This window comes from Lithobates pipiens, unplaced genomic scaffold (assembly GCF_037356315.1).
Source record: "Lithobates pipiens isolate NorthernLeopardFrog02 unplaced genomic scaffold, aLitPip1_a1.2 Scaffold_27, whole genome shotgun sequence".
NCBI classification, from domain to species: domain Eukaryota; kingdom Metazoa; phylum Chordata; class Amphibia; order Anura; family Ranidae; genus Lithobates; species Lithobates pipiens.
In genome coordinates this window covers 6,932,130-6,952,364 of record NW_027507788.1, presented here as the reverse complement: position 1 = coordinate 6,952,364, position 20,235 = coordinate 6,932,130, and the positions used below count along the sequence as shown (strand labels likewise).

The 20,235-nt window shown below is 46.0% G+C and overlaps 2 protein-coding genes across 2 annotated transcripts in view; one reads left to right on the top strand and one right to left on the bottom strand.

Moving 5' to 3' along the window:
• Window positions 1-322: 322 nt before the first annotated feature.
• LOC143933457 (kelch repeat and BTB domain-containing protein 8-like) lies at window positions 323-8,373 on the bottom strand. The gene is made up of 4 exons (XM_077456361.1): window positions 8,252-8,373; window positions 5,272-5,350; window positions 3,654-3,881; window positions 323-2,123 (listed from the first exon to the last, which is right to left on the bottom strand). Exons 1-4 carry the CDS (start codon window positions 8,307-8,309, stop codon window positions 623-625), a joined length of 1,866 nt encoding a protein of 621 aa, XP_077312487.1. The 5' UTR covers window positions 8,310-8,373; the 3' UTR covers window positions 323-622.
• A 6,291-nt stretch (window positions 8,374-14,664) lies between these two features.
• LOC143933456 (sacsin-like) overlaps window positions 14,665-20,235 on the top strand; it is a 35,075-nt gene continuing 29,504 nt past the window's right edge. The window contains 3 exon segments of the mRNA XM_077456360.1: window positions 14,665-14,786; window positions 18,932-18,969; window positions 20,212-20,235. The exon segment at window positions 20,212-20,235 is cut by the window's right edge and continues 59 nt beyond it. Of these exon segments, the coding sequence (XP_077312486.1) occupies window positions 18,966-18,969; window positions 20,212-20,235 (28 nt within the window). The 5' untranslated portion in view covers window positions 14,665-14,786; window positions 18,932-18,965.

The window sequence follows — 20,235 nt, the reverse complement described above, 5'->3', positions numbered from 1 at the left end:
GAGGACTTTGTTCTAAGGAAAGGTTCTTATAATGGGCTATTATGCTAGCCTGTGACCAGACAGCAAAAACAAGATGCAACTAATGAGCTAACCCCTCATGCCATTCTGCTTTCTTTTCCCATCAGCATGGCCAATGTAATGCAGCACAACCGATTGTCTTATTGTGCCGCTTCTTCCTCGCCTAACCCGAGCTCTGCTGTACAAGGACTATACATTTAGTAGTATATTCCTGACTACAGAACTGCATTAAAATTGGAGTCTTTTGCATCACCTCAGAGTTCAGAAGATATTTTTCTCAATCCAGTTGAATTCACATTACGAGTATGTGCAATATTCTTTTATTGATACACAAACCGAATATAGATAAATTCCACATCTGTAACAGAGCTGAATATCTTATGTTGCCCATGTACCTCCCTCCAAATGATGGCATTGGATCCTAGTCCCAGAAAAGTAAAACCTCTTCAGGGGTCTTTGACCTGGAACAAGCCTGCGGGTAATTTCTGACTTCATTTGCTGCGTGCTTATTCCAGGGGGGAAAGGCTCAGAATGGATGTGTCCACTTTACACACAACTTCAGTGTCCGGGTTCCTCATCCGGGTGGGTTTTCCTTTTTGTGTGGTCACTCCACGTAGACATTCTCATCAGAATCCTTGGCTACAATTTTCTCTACACCGGTTTGCCCCGACTCACGCTCCTCCGACCCGTCCTCCTCTTCATAACCAGAACGTTTAAAATTGTAGTCCGACTTCCTGCAGGGAATGATGGTGGAGAGGTGTTTCAGGGGAATGGGCAGGGTGACGCCGCCATAACCGTCAAACAGAAAAGGGATCTTTTTCTTGCACAGAGTCCACTTCGGTTCACCCGGGCTCCAGTAGAAAATCGTATAGTGGCTCATAGCCCCAGGACCGTCCCCTGCCATGATATAAATCCTGTGCTTCCAGCGTACAACCGCAGAGCCGGAAAGGCTTGCCAAGATGGGCGGAATAGCACCATCGCAAATTCGCCCAAGATGATCCATGCAGAAGCTCCTACAAATGGTTTTGGTCTTTTCGCTGGGCGGTCCGTAGGCCTCCTGATCGCCAGGTTTGGGGTCGTGACCTGCAATGACGTATAGCTTGTCGCCCACTGTCACAGCTCCAGCCCCCGAAAAGACCACTGGTAGAGAAAACTGGCTCCAAGTGTCTGTCAGTATGTCATATAATTGGAACCCCTTATGGTGTAAACGGTATGCGCCGATCCCAGCCATCCCACCTATAGCAAACAGTCTTCCTTTCAGCACCGCACTAGCAAAGCTATGTAGCGCCTGGGGCATGTGCGCCACATTGCGCCAGGTATTGTCCAACACGCTAAAGCATTCCATTGAGTCTAGGAGTCTGCGGTTGTTGTGTCCGCCAAAAGCATAAAGCACGTTTCTGTAGGCAAGGAAGCCATGGCAAGCTCTTGGATGGGTCATAGGAGGGAGCTCTTTCCATTCATTCAATTCAGAATCATACAGGTGCAGGGCGTTGGAAGGACGACGTTCTTGCCTAAACCCACCGGAAACATATAAATAACACCCTATAGATGCAATTCCAGCATTTTCTAAAAAGCCGCAAAAGGGAATCTTCATCCAAGACTCCGTTGTTGGATCGTAGGCATTCAAGTGGTAATCCTCGTTTGCTTCCGGGTCAGTTTCTTCGAATGCGATGGTGTCCATGCAAAGTATTCTCTCCTCAAACATCCCTCGGCGCAATCGAATTTCTTTTGGAGGCTGGAGACCGGAGTCCTCGCTGGAGATGTCCCCGCTGACCTTTTCCAGCTCGTCTGGATTCATAAGTGGTAGTCTGACAACCTTCAACAGTTCTAGGGGAAGAGGATTGTCCTTCTGGGTGCGAAATTCCCACCAGGAGCGAGCGATGTTATAGACGGCAAGTTCTGAGGAAACCATCAAAGCATCTGAAGACAGGATGTTGACCAGTTCATCCATCTCCAAGTGGAAAAAGTCTTCTGTTACAGATAGGGAGCTCAGATTCCGACCAATATAGTTCAATGTGCCTTCCAAGAAGATTCCGTGATTGTGACTGTGGGCTAATCTATAAATCCAAAGGCAGTTTTCGTCATCCAGCCTCTTCACTAGGTAACTAAATTATAAAAAAAAAAGAAAAAAAAGAAAGAAAAAAAGAAATAAAAAAAAAAAAAAAGGAAAGGCGTTGAATAAAAAAATGCAACATAAAACTTTTCTATAAACCTCAAATTCAAGGACTTGAAACTTCATCGTTCTGGACAAACAAGTAGAGATTGTACCCTACCCAAGATCTCCTCCTCTGACAGGTTTCAACCACAATGCTAGGCCTTTGCTTGCTTGTCCAGAACAATAAAGTGTTTGAACTATCCTTGATTGCAGCTTGCATTTTTTCCTTCCCATTCTGTCAGTTAGATTGGGTCTGAGAACTAGGAAAACACAGAGGTGCACAGTCTTAATTTTCTGGACAGCACAACCTAGTGCTCATTAAATGATGAGCAAATACAGCTTCCTTCATTTACATATGAGCAGTGCTGTGGTTAGAAACCATGGGGGCCCCATACAGCCAACCTGACAAAGCCCCCCCCCTCCGGACTATGCTTTCGTTATGAATGAACACAGTGAGCGATTGGTACCGAATACTCATTGTGTTCATTCAGCAAAGGAAGGGGCTGGTAGATCTGATATTTTACAGACACCTCCACCACTCTCCATCCTGAAGGATCCTATTGTGCGCTTGCAGCTGCTGGTGGGAAAAAATAAAAATAAAAAAATAAAATGGCAGCACTGCAGGAGTGGGGGCAGGTATGGTACACAGGGAGGAAGGAGAAGGAGGAGGACAAGGGAAGAAGAAGGAGGAGGACAAGGGAAGAAGAAGGAGGAGGAAAAAGGAGGATAAGGGAAGAAGGAGGACAAAAGGAGGACAAGGGAAGAAGAAGGAGGACGAAGGAGGACAAGGGAAGAAGAAGGACGACGAAGGAGGAGGAGAAGGAGAAACAGGCTTGCAGCTGCTGCAGAGAGCCATACAGGAGGGATTGGTTTCAGTAACTGCCCCCCACCACCCGATCATACTCCCTGCCCACATTCGATTCACCCTGCTGCCTGGGCCCCCCTGCTTGCCCAGGCCCCATATGGGGGGGGGGGTGGTATACTTTTATCTACCCCGTTTCCTTGAAAATAAGGCCTATCGTGATTGTCGGTGATGGCTGCAATATAACCCCCAAATAAGCCCTACCCCGTTTCCCGGAAAACATGCCCTACCCCAAAAATAAGACCTACAAGGACTTTAACTAGGCCTTTTTTGGTGGGTAGGGCTTAGATTGCAGCCATCACCAACAATCACGCTAGGTCTTATTTTTGGGGAAACAGGGTACTACTCTGCATGAGGATTACATACTCTACATAGAATGAAAAAACGCACACATTGAAAGGGTTCTTAATAACCATAAAAAACATGGATATAAAGTTCAGACGTCCCATCCAAATTTAGCAGCAGAATATCAGGTTATAGCTTTGAGAAATAGGAAGTGCGCGTTTTCTTAATGTTCTTTTACAAAGTAGCACTTTCCCAATGCGAAAAACAAAACAAAAAAAAAAAAAAAAAAAAACAAACACAAGAAGTCCTTTAAAGTGGTCCACCAATCTTTACCTGCTGCACAGATCTTGTATGGCCCTGATCTGGAGGCGGCTGGACACCATAAACAGCTCCTCCACGTTGTCCATAGTGAGATGAGCCTCCCCCATGTAGACGTAGTTCAGGATGGTCTGCATGATAGAAGAGGGGACATCCGGCAGACAAACCTCCCTGAGCTCAGCCTCCTTCGTGGGAACATTGAAGAGACCTTTGAAGTAAGGACTGACTGAGGCCAGGACCACCCTGGAAGCAATAAAGGAGGACAGATCATGAGGCTTTATTGATGAATGAGGATCTATTGCAATGCTACTTTCAATCTCATCCGACATGTCACCAGCCATGTGGTCTCCTGGATGTACCAGCAGGAAAATGGCTCATGGTGTATTAAAAATTGGCTCCACTTCATCTTAGAGGAGGGTGGCTACAAATTTCTGTGGCTGGGTAACACATATCCCTAAACAAAGCCAACCCTTTTGGATTTGGCAAGGTATGAAGTTAGGTCAGGTCAAGGTGTGGGTGGGTGCAGCGATAGTGAAGACAAGGTATGGTTGCAAGAAACAGAACTTTTATTGAGAAGAAAGTTCACCGATACAACCAGTGGGAAGACATCCAACTGGGAACATCATAGCATGGATGGCCAAAGTAGAAATAAGTGCCGCCAAAAGCGTATGTCCTAGAGGGTGGAATGCAGCCTGGCCAGTCTGCACCCAAGCGAGAAAGGATTCCAAGACGCTGAGAGCTGAGAGATCAAACACCGCCAATCGCTCAGTTCTCACAGCTCTGTGAGCAAAGTGCTGGTGACTGTCCGTGACTGGTGACTGCTCTGCCCCCCCCCCCCCCCCAATCACTCACTGGAGCACTGGGAGCAGCCAGCTCAGCGGCTCGCTGAGAGGCAGAGCCGGGTGCCGGTCCAGGCATGTGGGCGGATCCTGGCCACTTTGAAGCGATCTTGCCCGAGTCTTGACATCAGCTGACAGTGGGTTTCAGCCCGCTGTCTGCTAAAAATGGGTCACAGGAGTGCAGAATGAACTGCATTCCTGTGATCCACAGGAAAAGTACAGCCAAACAAGCTTTGGCTGTACTTCTCCAAATACTCTGCCTGACCCAAGATGGCCACCCAGGGAGTCACATGGGCTGGCAGCATCCAACCAGATTGCTTCCTTACTGACCTAGGAAACCATAGGAGGAACAGTTTCCTCCACAACTTCCTCTTCTCCTGAAATGCTGCTGCAGTTGAGCGCCACCTGCAGTGGAGAAAGGAGACTGCGCCAGTCTACAAAAAAGGAGACAAAATGAATAAGTGCACTTATCCTTTAAAGCCAACCCCCAGGCATACAGTAGGTACAGATGGCGATAAAATACAGTGTCAGAAGTTCTAACCTTCCTCCCCACTCTACTAAATGTGCGTCCGTGTTGAAGAGTTCCCTCATCATTTGAGCAGATAATCTCTCTAATGGGTATATAGACAGCAAAAAGGGCCTGACAGGAGCTCCAACCCCTCCCGGTCTATCCAAAGCTAAATAAGAGGTGGTGTCTGGAGTTTGGCTTTCATTAGGTTTCTCTTGGAGGCCAACAAGGCTGAGCATTGGAAAACATTTAATACCGTAGAGGGGTCTTTAAGTTTCCAACCTACCTATGGCACGGGAAGCATTTCTCTGTAGTTTGTAGGTTGATATCACTAAGACTTTCAGAAAGGTACATCTCCTTCAACCCTGAGAACACAAAAAAAGACAGAATTATAATAATATATATATATTATATATCTCAAGATATGTGGGCCCCTCCAAAAGAGTTGAGGCATCTCCAGTGCTGTCAAGTCCTGTTAACACTCCATCATTACGAAGACACTGTGGACAATTGTGCTCTTCCAACCTTGTGGTAACAGTTTGGTCAAAACCCTTTTCTGTTCCACCATGATTGTCCCCTTGGGTACAAAACCAGCTCCAATGCATGGTGTGACCAGTTTGGTGGGGAGTAACTCGAGTGCCCTGACCTTGTTGGGAGTGAACTGGAACACCGATGAGGAGCCAGATCCTCCCATCCCATCATGAGTACTTTGACCTCACAAATATGGGCCCCTCCAAAAGACTTGAGGCATCTCCAGTGACCAGTTTGGTGGGGAGGAACTCAAGTGCCCTGACCTTGTTGGGAGTGAACTGGAACACCGATGATGAGCCAGGTCCTCCCATCCCATCATGAATACTTTGACCTCACATATGTGGGCCCCTCCAAAAGAGTTGAGGCATCTCCAGTGACCAGTTTGGTGGGGAGGAACTCGAGTGACCTCAGCAGAGCCCTGACCTTGTTGGGAGTGAACTGGAACACCGATGATGAGCCAGGTCCTCCCATCCCATCAGGAGTACTTTGACCTCACAAATATGGGCCCCCCCAAAAGAGTTGAGGCATCTCCAGTGAAAAGTCCTGTTAATTCTCCCCATCCCATCATGAGTACTTGACCTCACAAATGGCCACGCATTCCCACAGAAACATTCAAAATCCTGTAGAAAGTCTTCCAAGAAGACTGGGGAGGATTTTAGATCCACAAAGTGGGCACAACGCCATAATGGGATTTTTGTACTTCCCGTAAAATCCCTTTCTCTGAAATTCATTGACGGACACAGCACTTTAATCTTGACCTTAGGGTTATATCGCCACCTTTAGGAAAGGACCAGGCAGAACACAGCAAAAAAAAAAAAAAAAAGCAAGCACAGTACCTCCAGGTAGGGTGGTTCTACTGGCTATAACCCCTCACTCTTGATGAACTGAGCTGCTGGGTGAGGAGTGAGTGGGTTATAGCCAGTAGGACCACCCCCTGGGCGGTACTGTGCTTGTTTTTTTGTTATGTTCTGCCTAGTTCTCTTCTAAAGGTGGCGATATAACCCCAAGGTCAAGATTAAAGAGCCATGTCCATCAATGAACAAAAGAGAAATTCATTTTACAGTGTGTAAGGCAGCTCAATATTAATGGCCATGGGGGGAATGTAGGAGGAGAGGAAGGCTCTTCTCTATTAGGACTCACTTATACCTGAGGTTGATGGGTGGCAAGACCTCACGTTTGAGCTGTGTTTTTACCACCCTCTAAAAGCGGCTGAGGGGGGGGGGGGGGTGTACGTATGTTATGGCTGTGATGCTTTGCTTAGCGGCCGTGGCAGAAGTCCACACCCCCCCCCCCGTCAAGCTAGAGCGGGGTTGTGAGAGTTACAGCAGGCAGTGAGGTGGTGATACCTCCTGACCGCCTGTTAAATGCTCCGAAGGGTGATCTGAACATGGATCCCTCTTCAGAGAGCAAGCATGTGTAAACAAGCTCTGCCCCCCACCCCACACACATTTTTATTAGTCCTGTGGGGGAGGGGGGGGGACTTTGGTGGAACGTCAGGATTCTAAACAGAACCCCCTATGTCTCACTTTTAAAACTGAAAAAGGACATGGATTCCTCAATACCCTTCATAGCAGCCTCAGCTACGCTGGAGAGTGAATGAACAGGAAGTGTTCTGTACAGACGCTCCCTGTTCATCCACAAACTGAAGCATAGTAAACAGTTCTTAATAAACACAGGAGCAGCAATAGAAATGGATGGGGGTGGAGGGGGGGCTCAGATCCTGGAAAGAAGCTGAAAGCTGGAGGAAGGTAGAGGAGGAGAAGACGGTTGTGCTGCAAGGGGAGCCTCTGGGAATCCGTTTCCGCGATAAGACAGTACATCTGCTTGTCAGTTGCCGGGTCTCCCCTGTTGAACTGATGGGACAGGAGGAGAGGTACAGGGAGGGCCAAGTGTACTGCCTTATTGGTGGCCCTCTATATTCATCATCATAGGGAAAGGGGGGGGGGTAACTTCATGGTTTTGGAATGGGACATTCAATAATCTCATATAGGTGCATTGGTCAGAGGTCCACAAAGATTTGAACATATGGTATATTATCCCACGTATCCAGCCTTGGTTGGGTCACTGAAGGGGATGCCATCATAGGGTGCTCTACCCAGAACCGGTTATGTAATACAGGGGAAGTAGGTGACAGCGCAAGCGGGAAAAGAGAAAAAAAAAAAGGGGGGGGGGGGAAGAGAAGAAAGAGAGACATGGTAGCAAGAGGATCATTCTCCAGGATGCTGTGCAATGCAATGGACAGAGACTAAAGAAGCTTGGAGGACTTAAAGCGCGCTCAAGATCCAAAAGTGGATCTTCCACTTAATTGCGCCCCCCCCTCCGGTGTCACATTTGACAGGTCATTCTCCCCCCCCCCCTCCTCCTCCTCCTTCCTCCGCTGGTCGCCCCAATCAGAAAGTGCAGTGTGCATGTGCAGTAGGCCATGAAGCCGAAAAAGGCTTCCCTGTCGGGTTCCCTTACTTGGAATGGCAGTGCCTGCACCAGACAGTCAATCTAAAGATCGGCTTGGGGGGTGGGCGGGGGGGGGGGGGTGGGGGGGGGGGGGGGGGGGGGGGTGCAGACATCACGGGCTCTCTGTTCAGGTAAGTGACCATATAATAAAAGTCAGCAGTAGCGGAACTCCACTTTAGAAGATTATAAAGGTCTGGGTCCCCAGCAGCACTGTTCACCACCCACATGTAGGACCTTAGAAAGTCCACCCCCCCAAAAAAAAAAAAACATGGGCTGAACCCTACCTGTAATAATACAAGCCTTCACAGCCTCGTGATCGGTGAGGTCTTCTCTCTGCTCCATGGTGGCGGTGGGTGGGTCAGGGTCTAGCCTGAAGTCTTGACAACCGGAAAGGCTACAAGTCTGACTCTGTAAAAAAAAAAAAAAAAAAAATTATATATATATATATATATATATAAAATATGATAATAATAATAATAATATATATTTTAGGGCCGGTTCACACTGCGAGCCGCGGCGAGGCGTCTCCGACTTCCCTCGCCGCGACTTGCAGGGGGGGTGAGCGGCGACTTGCAGAGGACTTCTGCATAGAAGTCAATGCAAGTCGCCCCCGAAGTCGCCCCGAAGTAGTACAGGAACCTTTTTTCTGAGTCGGAGCGACTCGAGTCGCTCCTCTCAGAACGGTTCCATTGTACTCAATGGGGACGACTTGCGGGAGCGAGGCGAGGCGAGCCGTGTCGCCTCGCCTCGCGCCGCAGTGTGAACCGGCCCTTATACACATACATTAATAATAAAAACAAATATTATATTAATTTTATTTAATAAAATTGTATTCTCCAAGGATTAGGTTTCCGTTCAAATTAAATACATAGTAGCAGCTAATAAATAATTCAGAATCACATGAGGAATAAAAAAAAATTAACATAAAAAAAAATATATAAGAAGAAAACAACACACATTTCCTGCAAATAAATGGGAGGGCTCATTCACACAACAAAAATGCGCAGAAAATATGCTACATTTTACTGCGTGTTAAAGTGCATTTAAAAAAAAAAAAAAAAAAAAAAAAAAAAAAGGGGGGGGGGGGGGTAGTATATGGCTGCGTAAAGGCCATGGCAAGAGTCAAAATTCAGACTTTTTTTTAGTTTAGGTTCTCAAACCAGCAATTATCAATAAAAAAAAAAAATAAAATAAAAAAAAAATATATAAATATATATATATATATATATATATATATATCTCGATTGGCCCTTTATGAATATGCAATCCATCAATCATAAATCTAAACAATTAAAAATGATTATTTCATAAATATACACATTCTAAAATGACCCAACACACACACACTGATGGATGAATATCTAGCAACAAATTCCTATCAACTTCCTGAATTGATGGTTTTTGGTTCGCCATCCTAATCCAATCAGTTTAGTCACATCGATTAAATGGTTGTACCAATAGCGGTGTAGCCACCATGGATTGTAATGTGTATGTTGAGCTTTAGACCCGTGTATAACACCCCACCCCCCCAGCTGAAGGAGCTTTAATCACCAACGTTATAATTCATTACACAGAGAGAGAGAGACAGATCCTTACCTGTCCTAGAGCTCACAGATCCGCCATCTTGCTACACCCAGAAATAACAAGGAGGACTTCTAGGGCTCGTTAACACCACATCTGTTGAGGTTTTTCTGCACATGTATGGTGTGATTGAGTCCTCAGGTTGGGGCTACTCCGGTGATCCAATCATTTTACTATAGTGAAATTGAACTACTTGTTGCCCATCATCTCATTGATTTCAAAGCGTCTCCAATGAGGGCACGACACAACGAGTGGTCATAGCTTTCAGTAGCAGAGATTTGATTTCCAATGGAGGTTTTGGCTTTTGTTGCCAGAGCCGTTTTTGCACGCATCTTTTAATATGTGATTGGGTGTAACTTTATTTTAATTTTTTTGGAATTTTTTTTTTTTTTTTTTTTGCCTTTTTTTTTTACATCACATAGGGGACAAAAAGTCCCCTATGTGATGATTGTTTTGGTGACAGGTTCTCTTAAATGAGACATACAGGGTCTAAAAGACCTCCCAAGGTCTGCTCTGGGCTCCACTGAATGTATTGCAATGCAGATCGCTATGCTAGTCGGGGAAAGTGACAGGGTGACCCCAGGAAGTGATGTCATACAGGGAGCCCAGAGCAGACCTTCAGGTGCGTTTTGCGGTGTGTTTTTGCATGCAGTTTTCATGCATGTTGCGGGGTTTCTTTTTTGCTTTTCCTTTTAAACACATTGTATATAGCTGGTTGCTAAGGATGAGCTCAGGCGCGTTCGCATGCTCCACATGCAGAGCCCGCCAGGAAGTCGGCGCAGCGCTAATCACAGGCAGTGAGACATCGCCCCGAAGCTCGGCAGCAGAGATCGGGCAATGTCTCACCGCCTGTGATTAGCGCAGCGATGCGCCGACTTCCTGGCGGGCTCTGCACGTGGAGCATGCGAACATGCCTGAGCTCATCCCTACTGGTTGCTAAGGAGCGGGCCGGGAAGACATTAACAACTGATGAGTATTCAGCTGTCAGCAGGGGTTCCCCGCTGACAGCTGAATGTAAAAAAAAAAAAAAAAAGAAAAAAAAAAAAGAATTGCTGGCAAAAAAAATAAAAAAATTGTGAAAAAACATCCATGTGCCCCCCTCCCCCCAAATCCATACCAAGCATGCAGGTCAGGAAAGGGAGGGGATGACCGAGTGCCCCCCTGAACAACGCCAGGCCAAGGGCCTCTTACCCACAACCCTGAGCGGTGGTTGTGGCCCGGGGAGGTCTATGGGCCAGGTCTTATCAGAATCTGAATGCCTCAGTCCCCCCCCATACTCAATGTACCCCCCTCCAGCATGATGGTTCGGTAGAGCAGAATTTTTTATTTTATTTTTTAATAGGGGGCTTTGGTGAAAAATCAGGGGTCTAAACAGGGAGAATCTGTGCCCCTCCTGAACAACACCAGGCCAAGGGCCTCTTACCCACAACCCTGAGCGGTGGTTGTGGAGAGGTCTGTGGGCCCGAGCTTATCAGAATCTGAATGCCCCCTTTCCCAGATCCACCCCCCCCCCCCCCCCCCAGCATAATGGTTTCGGTAGAGCAGTATTTTTATTCTATTTTTTAATAGGGGCTTTGGTGAAAAATCAGGGAGAATCTGCGGCAGACATGTGATTAGGGTGTGCCCAGGCACGCCCGGCGCGCCCTGTGTGCACACCTATGATGCCTAAAGATTCCACAAGTCATTCTTCAGCAGTTGCAGGTAATAAATCACCTCTTTGGACGTCATAACAGAGAAAACCGATTAGCAGCAAATAGGAAAAACAAATACAAAGTATAAAAAGGCAACAAAAACTTTTCCTACAAGCGAGAATCCTACAGATAAGACATAGGAGGGAGCAGGTGGGTGTGATAAGTGGCAGCACATAGTCGCACCACTCTAGAAGACTGGCAGCAGGAAATGACCTCCAACCCCACTGCCGGCCGCCTGCAAAGCTCTATGAGAGGCTGAACGTTGGCACCAGATGCAGTCCAGTGCGTTTTTTTTTTTCTGGTGGATTCGCAATCTGTCAATGGCTGTGTCCACCGGGGGGATAAATAATAAAGTTGAGGGGTACAGTATGTAACCAATCAGAGGGAGAAGGTATACATAATAAAATTGAGGGGTACAGTATGTAACCAATCATAGGGGGTAAATAATACAGTTGAGGGTACAATATGTAGCCAATCAGAGGGAGAAGGGATAAATAATAAAGTTGAGGGGTACGATATGTAACCAATCTGGGGGGGGGGGGTAAATAATACAGTTGAGGGGTATGTGACCAATCAGAGAGGAGGAGGAAGGGGCAAAAAAATAAAGTTGAGGGTATGCAGCCAATCAGAGGGGTGGAGGCTAAAAAATAAAGTGGCTGGGAGAGCTCAGCCAGTGAAAAGGTGAGTGTCAGTGTTCAAGGGTTATTTGACCAATCAGACTACACTACCCTTCAGACTACACTACTCTCTTTTTTTTTGTGAATGGGTAGGGGTACAATGCACCCCATACTCATTCACATGGGGGGGGGGCGGGATCTGGGGGCCCCCTTATTAAAGGGGGCTTCCAGATTCCCACAAACCCCCCGCCCACAGACCCTGACGAAGAGGCCCTTGTCCCCATCAACATGGGGCAAGATGCTTTGGGGTGGGGGGAGCAGAGCCCCCCCTGCCCCACAGCACCCATCCCCCCATGTTGAGGGCATGCGGCCTGGTATGGTTCAGGAGGGGGGGGGGGGGCGCTCACTCGTCCACTCCCTTTCCTGACCTGCCGGGCTGCATGTTCAGATAAGGGTCTGGTATGGATTTTGGGGGGGCCCCCACGCCATTTTTTTAAAGAAAAATTGGTGTGTGGGGGACCCCTCCAAATCTATACTAGACCCAAGAGCCTGGGGGGGGGGGGGGTGTACTGTCTTTTCTTCAAATTTTTTTTTTATGTAGCTGGGCATTTTTATTTTTTATTTTACATTGTGCGGGAAGCCCGCTGACAGCTGATGACTCATTGGCTTCCCGACCCCCTCCTTAGCAACCAGCAATATACAGTGTAAAAAAAAAAAGAAAATGAAAAAAAAAACCTCAAATTGCGGCAAAATCCGTGGTAAAAAAACGCGGTACTTGCTTTTTGGATGCGGGTCCATTGAATTCTATTACATGCGAAACGCTGCATTTTAAAGGGGGGAAAAAGTCCCCGACCCTTTCCAAAAACGCAGAGGCACAAAAATGCATCAAAAAAAGGATTAGTGTGAATCCTGCCTGAGGCTGGCTTCACACCGATGGCATTTTTAGTGCTTTTTGCAGATTTGCACTGCAGTCCGTTTATCATGGTTTCCTATGGAACACGTTCTGTAGGGCAAATCTGCAAAATGCACAAAAAATGCCCCAGATAAGAATCCAGCCCGAGTCCTGATCAGCAGTCTGTGTGTCTCGTATCCAGTAGTTTTGATTTCCCAGGAATCGAAACAAAGGAAAAAGGAGAACATCCAGGAAAGTAAACAAACCAAACATATGATAAATTCTTAAAGTGACAGTTGCTTTATACATGTGTGTATATATTATGTATTATAGGGGTCTGATAATGTTGAGATATACCAACATTATCAGACCCCTATAATTCTACTCAATTTGATGGGCACATTGGCTGCAATTGATGTTTTTTTTCAGTATTTTTCAGTTTGTTTGTGCCCCCTCCTCAAAAATTCTAATCACCAGCCGCCTCTGGTCCATGTCCGGTGTCCTGTCATATATGGTCCCCCATCGGATAGTGTCCGCTGTGTACTGTGCATGCGCAGTACACAGCACACACAGATTCCGAAAATAGCCGAAGATGAACGGCGCCTGCGCCGTGAGTCCAGGTTCTGTCCCCACCATCCAAGTGGACATAGAGTAGGAATATAAAAGAGCCGAGCGCAGCGAGGGCGTGCCCGAAGTGTGGCGAGCGAAGTGAGCCTGCGAGGGGCCCTCTAATTTTGCCAGCCCTATGTCCGCTTGGATGGTGGGGCTACCACCTAGGGTTGCCACCTTTTCTTCAAGTCAAACCCAAACACTTTAGCAGCGCATGATTATTATTATTTTTTTATATAGTGTAAACTATACATTTTTTTTGCTATTAAATAACATTTCTAATCATATGAAGTTAATAACAAGAGTCCCCCTTTACATATGAATCCACAGAGTCCCCCTTTACATCTGCATCCACAGAGTTCCCCTTTTACATCTGAACTTGCAGAGCTCCCTTTCAAAGTAAGGGGGGACTCTGTAGACTCTGATGTAAGGGAGAACTCTGGGGACTCTAACATAATTCCCACATCCTCTGGGAACCCTGATGTAAGGGGGAACGCTGTGACCTCTGGTGTAAAGGGGAACTCTGATGTAAGGGGGTGCTCTGAAAACCCTGATTTACCTTAGTGTACTCACTCAGAGGCAGGAGAGAGAAGAGGGGAGACTTCAGTCACAGACAGGGATGGATGGTGAGCTCACTCACCCCTTGGCAGTCAGCACCTCTCATCCAGATGTATCTGAGGCTGCTGGATTCAAATTTCCGGACCCAACTTTCCTTTTCTGAGGCACAGCGCCGGGGATTAGAGTGTGGAGCAGACACAGAGGGGTAGGGGTGGGGGAAGAGGTGCAGGTCGAGCCCTCTCTCCTCTCCCATCTGTGTGTGTTTGGGGGGGGGGGGATTGTTAGGGCTGGTTTTGGGCAGTGTGAAAGAGAGTGTAACAGACACTCTCAGCTTAGACAACTGCAGCCAGCAACCCTGCTGGGAAGCCATAGTCCAGTCTATATAATGTGTCCGGGTTTCAGGCGGTCTGAAACCCGAACACATGATTCCAACCCCGAACTGTCTGGGTGAATCCTGGACAGGTGGCAACCCTACTACCACCTCCACTCACATGCGCAGGCACCGTTCATCTTCGGAGATTTTCCGAAGCTTCGTCTGCTCCGTACTGCGCCACTATATGATGACAGGACACTATCTGGGGATTACTTTCCGTTTCATCTGCTGTATAACATGGAGCAGGAAATGTGTGTCCAGAGCAAACACCCGACCATTACACAGCACTCTGTATTGTGTACAGGATGACGTCACACCTCTGCCCATAGAGCTGGGAGAAATGAAAGTGATTCTGGGAGGATGAAGAACTGAAACCTTCACAGAGTTTCGTTTCTGTGTCTCAAACGGATTCCACTATAAAAGCCCCGAGACCTTCATCCACCGACCAGACCGGGGAGAGATCATCCATCCATCCATCCAACTTCTCTACAGAGAGAGGTACAATTCTACATGATTATATATTATTATTATTACATGATGGTTGCATAATGACAAAAAGAACAAGATGGAGTTACATTATTATATATTATAATATTTTTTATTATAACAGATATTTTAATGCTGTTATTGTTATGAATATTAGTTATCTTTCCTTCCTTTCTCCCTTCTTTCTTTCTTTCTTTCTTTAGTTCTTTTCTTTCTTTTGTCCCTTCTTTCTTTCTTTCTTTTCTTTTCTTTCTTTTCTCCCTTCTTTCTTTCTTCCTTACTCTATCTTTCTGTCTCTCTTTCTTTCGTCCTTTTTTATCTTTCTTTCTTTCTTTCTTTTTTTCTTTCTTTCTTTCCTTTTCTTTCTTTTCTTCTTTCTTTCTTCCTTTTTTTTCTCCCTTCTTTCTTTCTTCCTTTATGCTTCCTTTATTTCTTTCTTTATTTCTTTCTTCCTTACTCTATCTTTCTGTCTCTCTTTCTTTCTTCCTTTTTTATCTTTCTTTCTTTCTTTCTTTCTTTCTTTCTTTCTTTCTTTCTTTCTTTCTTTCTTTCTTTCTTTCTTTCTTTCTTTCTTTCTTTTCTTTCTTTCTTTTCTTTTCTTTTCTCCATTCTTTCTTTCTTTCTTTTCTTTTCTTTTCTCCCTTCTTTCTTTCTTCCTTCCTTCCTTTATTCTTTCTTTCTTTATTTCTTTCTTTCTTTATTTCTTTCTTTCTTTCTTTCTTTCTTTTCTTTTCTTTCTTTTCTCCCTTCTTTCTTTCTTCCTTCCTTCCTTTATTCTTTCTTTCTTTTCTTTTCTTTCTTTTCTCCCTTCTTTCTTCCTTCCTTCCTTCCTTCCTTTATACTTCCTTCCTTTCTTTCTTTCTTTCTTTCTTTCTTTCTTTCTTTCTTCCTTTTTTATCTTTCTTCCTTCCTTCCTTCCTTCCTTTTTCTTCTCTCCATTCTTCTTTCTTCTTTCTTCTCTCTTCTACCTCCTTTTTTTTCACCCCTCTGCCTTCTTTCTTCTCTCTCTCTTATTCATTCTTCTTCCTTATTTTTCACCCCTTCTCCCTCCTTTCAACTTCCTTCCTCCTACCTTCGCCCCTCTTTGTTTTTTTTCCTTCTTTGTAGCCTCCATTCACACCAGTGCAGCTTTGAAATTGCACTACTTCAAATTTACTATACATACAGTGGGGGGTTATTTACGAAAGGCAAATCCAGTTTGCACTACAAATGCACTTGGAAGTGCAGTCACTGTAAATCTGAGGGGTAGGTCTGAAATTAGGGGAAGCTCTGCTGATTTTATCATCCAATCATGTGCAAGCTAAAATGCAGTTTTTTATTTCCCTTGCACGTCCCCCTCGGATCTCCAGCGACTGCCCTTCCAAATGCACTTGCAGTGCAAAGTGGATTTGCCTTTCGTGAATAACCCCCAGTGTGTGTGTGTGTATATATGTATATATATATATATATATATATATATATATATATATATATATGTATATATATATATATATATATATATATATATATATATATATATGTATATATATATATATGTATATATGTATATATATATATATATATATATACCCTGTTTCCCCTAAAATAAGACCTAGTGTGATTGTCGGTGATGGCTGCAATAAAAGCCCTACCCCTCAAATAAGCCCTAGTTAAAGTCCTTGTAGGTCTTCTTTTCAGGGTAGGGCTTATTTTTGAGGAAACAGAGTAGGGCTTATTTGGGTGGTAGGGCTTATATTGCAGCCAACACCGACAATCACGCTAGGTCTTATTTTAGGGGAAACAGGGTATATATGTTATTATTCATTTTATCATATGTTATTAATGATTGTTATAGAATGCACAGTACAGAGTCACATTGTTATGTTTTATCATTTTATTATTGTAAAAAAAAAAAAAGTTTGTTATAGAATGACATAGAGTTAGTCCCGGTTCACGCAGGGGCGACTTCGCCGCCTGACAAGTGGCGCTCCGTTCTGTATGGAACCGTTCTAATAGCAGCGACCTTAGAAAAAGGTTCCTGTACTATTTTTGGGGGCGACTTCAGGCGACTTGCGTTGACTTCTATACAGAAGTCGTTTTGCAAATGGCAGCTGAAGTCGTGTGCAGATCGCCTCTGTGAGTCGCGCTGCAAGTCGCGTCGCCCCCGTGTGAACCGCCACTAAGAGGGTTATTTACGAAAGGAAACAAGCGTAAACTACAAGTGCAAAGTGCCCTTGAAACTGCACTTGGAATTGCGGTCGCTGTAGATCTGAGCGCTGTGTAAAAGGCTGTTTTTTTATTTTCCTCGCACGTCCCCCTCGGATCTACAGCGACTGCACTTTGCACTTGTAGTTTGCACTTGTAGTGCAAAGTGGTTTTGCCTTTTTGTAAATACCCCCCCCCCCCCCCCTTTACGTTTTTGTACAATCTTATATTAAAAAAGCAATTAACTGTTCCAGAGCCCTTTTTTTTTCCCCACCCAGTTCCTCCATTCATAGAAGATGTTCTACAGCTTTTATGAATGAGCCGCAGTCTATGAATGGAGGAGGGGCAGATGATTAAAAGGCCCGCCCTCTCCAATCCATTGGAAGGAGGGCGCAGCAGCACAAGGGACACATCTCGGTGAAGAGAAGTAATGTCCCTTGTGCTGATTTGTATTATTTTATTTTTTGCTTGTTTTAGGTAAACGTTGGCTTTAAATGAGCTAAATACATCCCGAGCGCATCAAAGCAAAAAGGTGCTGAGTGTCCAGTTCATTTCCTGGTAGAATCTATGCTTCCTGTGGGGAAGCAGTGGTCTCTCTGCAGAGGTCTGACACGCCCCTTACTGAGCCAGGCCTATAGCTCTCTAATCAGCAAATTTCATATGTCCCACTGATTGGAGATCTTTTATCTCTTACTCAGCAGAACTCATCTCTCTGTCACTCTGTTCTCTCCTCCTATCAGTGCCAGGACAAAGTCATCCAGTGCCCAGGGCAAAGATACCAACCTGCACCCCCCCCCCCATTCATGATGGACACACTTAGGGAATCCTACTTCTAGCAGTCACTCTTCAAAATCTCTGCCGCTGTGCTCACCAGTGCTGCCTATCAGTGCCCACCAGTGCTGCCTATCAGTGCCCACCAGTGCCCGCTATCAATGCCTACCCCTGCTGCCAATCTGTGTCCACCAGTGCTGGCAATCAGTGCCCACCAGTGCTGCCTATCAGTGCCCACCAGTGCCAGCTATCAGTGTCCACCAGTGCTCACTAAAAGTGCCCACCAGTACTGGCAATCAGTGCCCACCAGTGCTGCCTATCAGTGCCCACCAGTGCTGCCTATCAGTGCCCACCAGTGCTGCCAATCAGTGCCCACCAGTGCTGCCAATCAGTGCCCACCAGTGATGCCTATCAGTGCTCACCACTGCTGGCAATCAGTGCCTCCCCATCAGTGCCACCCATAATTTCATCTATCAGTGCCGCCTCAACAGTGCCGCCTATCAGTGCCCACCAGTTCTGGCAATCAGTGCCCACTAGTGCTGCCTATCAGTTCACACCAGTGCTGCCTATCGGTGCCCACTAGTGCTGGCAATCATTGCCCACCAGTGCTGCATATCATTGCCCACCAGTGCTGCCTATCAGTGCTCACCAGTGCTGCCAATTAGTGCCCATCAGTGTCGCCTATCAGTGCCCACCAGTGCTTCCCCTTCAGTGCCTCCCCATCAGTGCCACCCATCATTTCCATCTATCAGTGCCGCTTCAACAGTGCTGGCAATCGGTGCTCACCAGTGCTGCTAATTAGTGCCCATCAGTGCCTCCTCATCAGTGTCGCCTACCAGTGCTCACCAGTGCTTCCACCTCAGTGCCTCCCCATCAGTGCCAACCATCAGTTCCATCTATCGGTGCCCCCCATCAGTGTAGATAAATTACCTGTTTGCAAAATTTTATAACAAACTATGACTTTTTTTTTTTCAAAATGTTTGGTCTTTTTTCATTTGTTTAGCAAAAAATAACCCCCCCCCCTCCCCCTCCAGAGGTGACTGAATACCACCAATAGACAACTCTAAATGTCATTTGGGTCCAGTGTGTTACATGACCGCGTAATTGTCATTCAAAGTGTGAGAGCGCTAAAAAAGCAGGAAGGGGGTGAGAGATGCCGGGACGGAAGGGGTTAATAATATCTCTTTTTTTTTATCTTTTAGAAAAAGCAAAACCTCCCAGAACACCAGAGAAAAGATGGGTGAGCTCATCTCCTTATTATACATAGGTGGGGGGAGGGTCATGCGGAAAGTTCATTGGATGCTGAGATATAGCAGCTGAAGTTCTGTGCAAATCTAGTCCAGCTTGGCTCTGCCCCTTTACCATTTCCCTATTGGTCAATTAATATATAAGGAGCGTCCTCATTGGACGGAGGTACAAAGCCAGGCTCGGCTTTCTGGGGAAGTCCGGACTGGAACAGAACTTCAGCTGCCTCTATATCTGGATTTACAGATCCGTTTGCCTGTATGACCTCTGACATAAATCACAGCAGTCCCCCTGGCAATACCTTCATCTTCTTTCCCCTCCAGAAGTAACAGCGCCATCTATGTTCAGGCATCATCTGAGTCACCATCTACTTCCTGGACTGAGCTGCCAACTCAGAGATCACACAATCACATAGATCCTGGTGTCTGTACAGTTCTTGGCTGTCTTCACAAATGTCGGACACAGATCAGCCCCTGGCTGCCGCTTATCAACCTTGTGACTTGCTGCAAAGTTACAATGTACAGTCTGATCACGGGGGGGAGACTGAGGAAATGACTTCTCCCCCTTCTAAAAAGTTACAATGTACAGTCTGATCACTGGGGGGGGGGGGGGGAGACTGAGGAAATTACTTCTCCCCCTTCTAAAAAGTTACAATGTACAGTCTGATCACTGGGGGGAGGGGAGACTGAGGAAATGACTCCTCCTCCTTCTACAAAGTTACAATGTACAGTCTGATCACTGGGGGAGGGAGACTGAGGAAATGACTCCTCCTCCTTCTACAAAGTTACAATGTACAGTCTGATCACTGGGGGAGGGGAGACTGAGGGAATGACCCCTCCCCTTCTACAAAGTTACAATGTACAGTCTGATCACTGGGGGAGGGGAGACTGAGGAAATGACTCCTCCTCCTTCTAAAAAGTTACAATGTACAGTCTGATCACTGGGGGAGGGGAGACTGAGGGAATGACTCCTCCTCCTTCTACAAAGTTACAATGTACAGTCTGATCACTGGGGGGAGGGAGACTGAGGTAATGACTCCTCCTCCTTCTACAAAGTTACAATGTACAGTCTGATCACTGGGGGAGGGGAGACTGATGACATCATCTTGGCCTAGGCAGAGTCACTGGAGTGGAGCTCACGGATGACTTTAAAATGATAATATTGTGTCAGGAAATAATTTTTGCAACTCTAAAGTTACTAAAAGGTCCAAATGTAATGATACAAAACCTCTCGGCAGATTTCTTCCAGAGGGCCCCGCCCT

Coding starts and splice junctions, on each gene's coding strand:
- LOC143933457 (XM_077456361.1), bottom strand. CDS start 8,309: ATGGAGCAGAGAGAAGACCTCACCGATCACGAGGCTGTGAAGGCTTGT. Junction 5,351..8,251: donor GAAGGCTTGTATTATTACAG/GTAGGGTTCAGC, acceptor TTGTGTTCTCAG/GGTTGAAGGAGATGTACCTT. Junction 3,882..5,271: donor AAATGCTTCCCGTGCCATAG/GTAGGTTGGAAA, acceptor TATTGCTTCCAG/GGTGGTCCTGGCCTCAGTCA.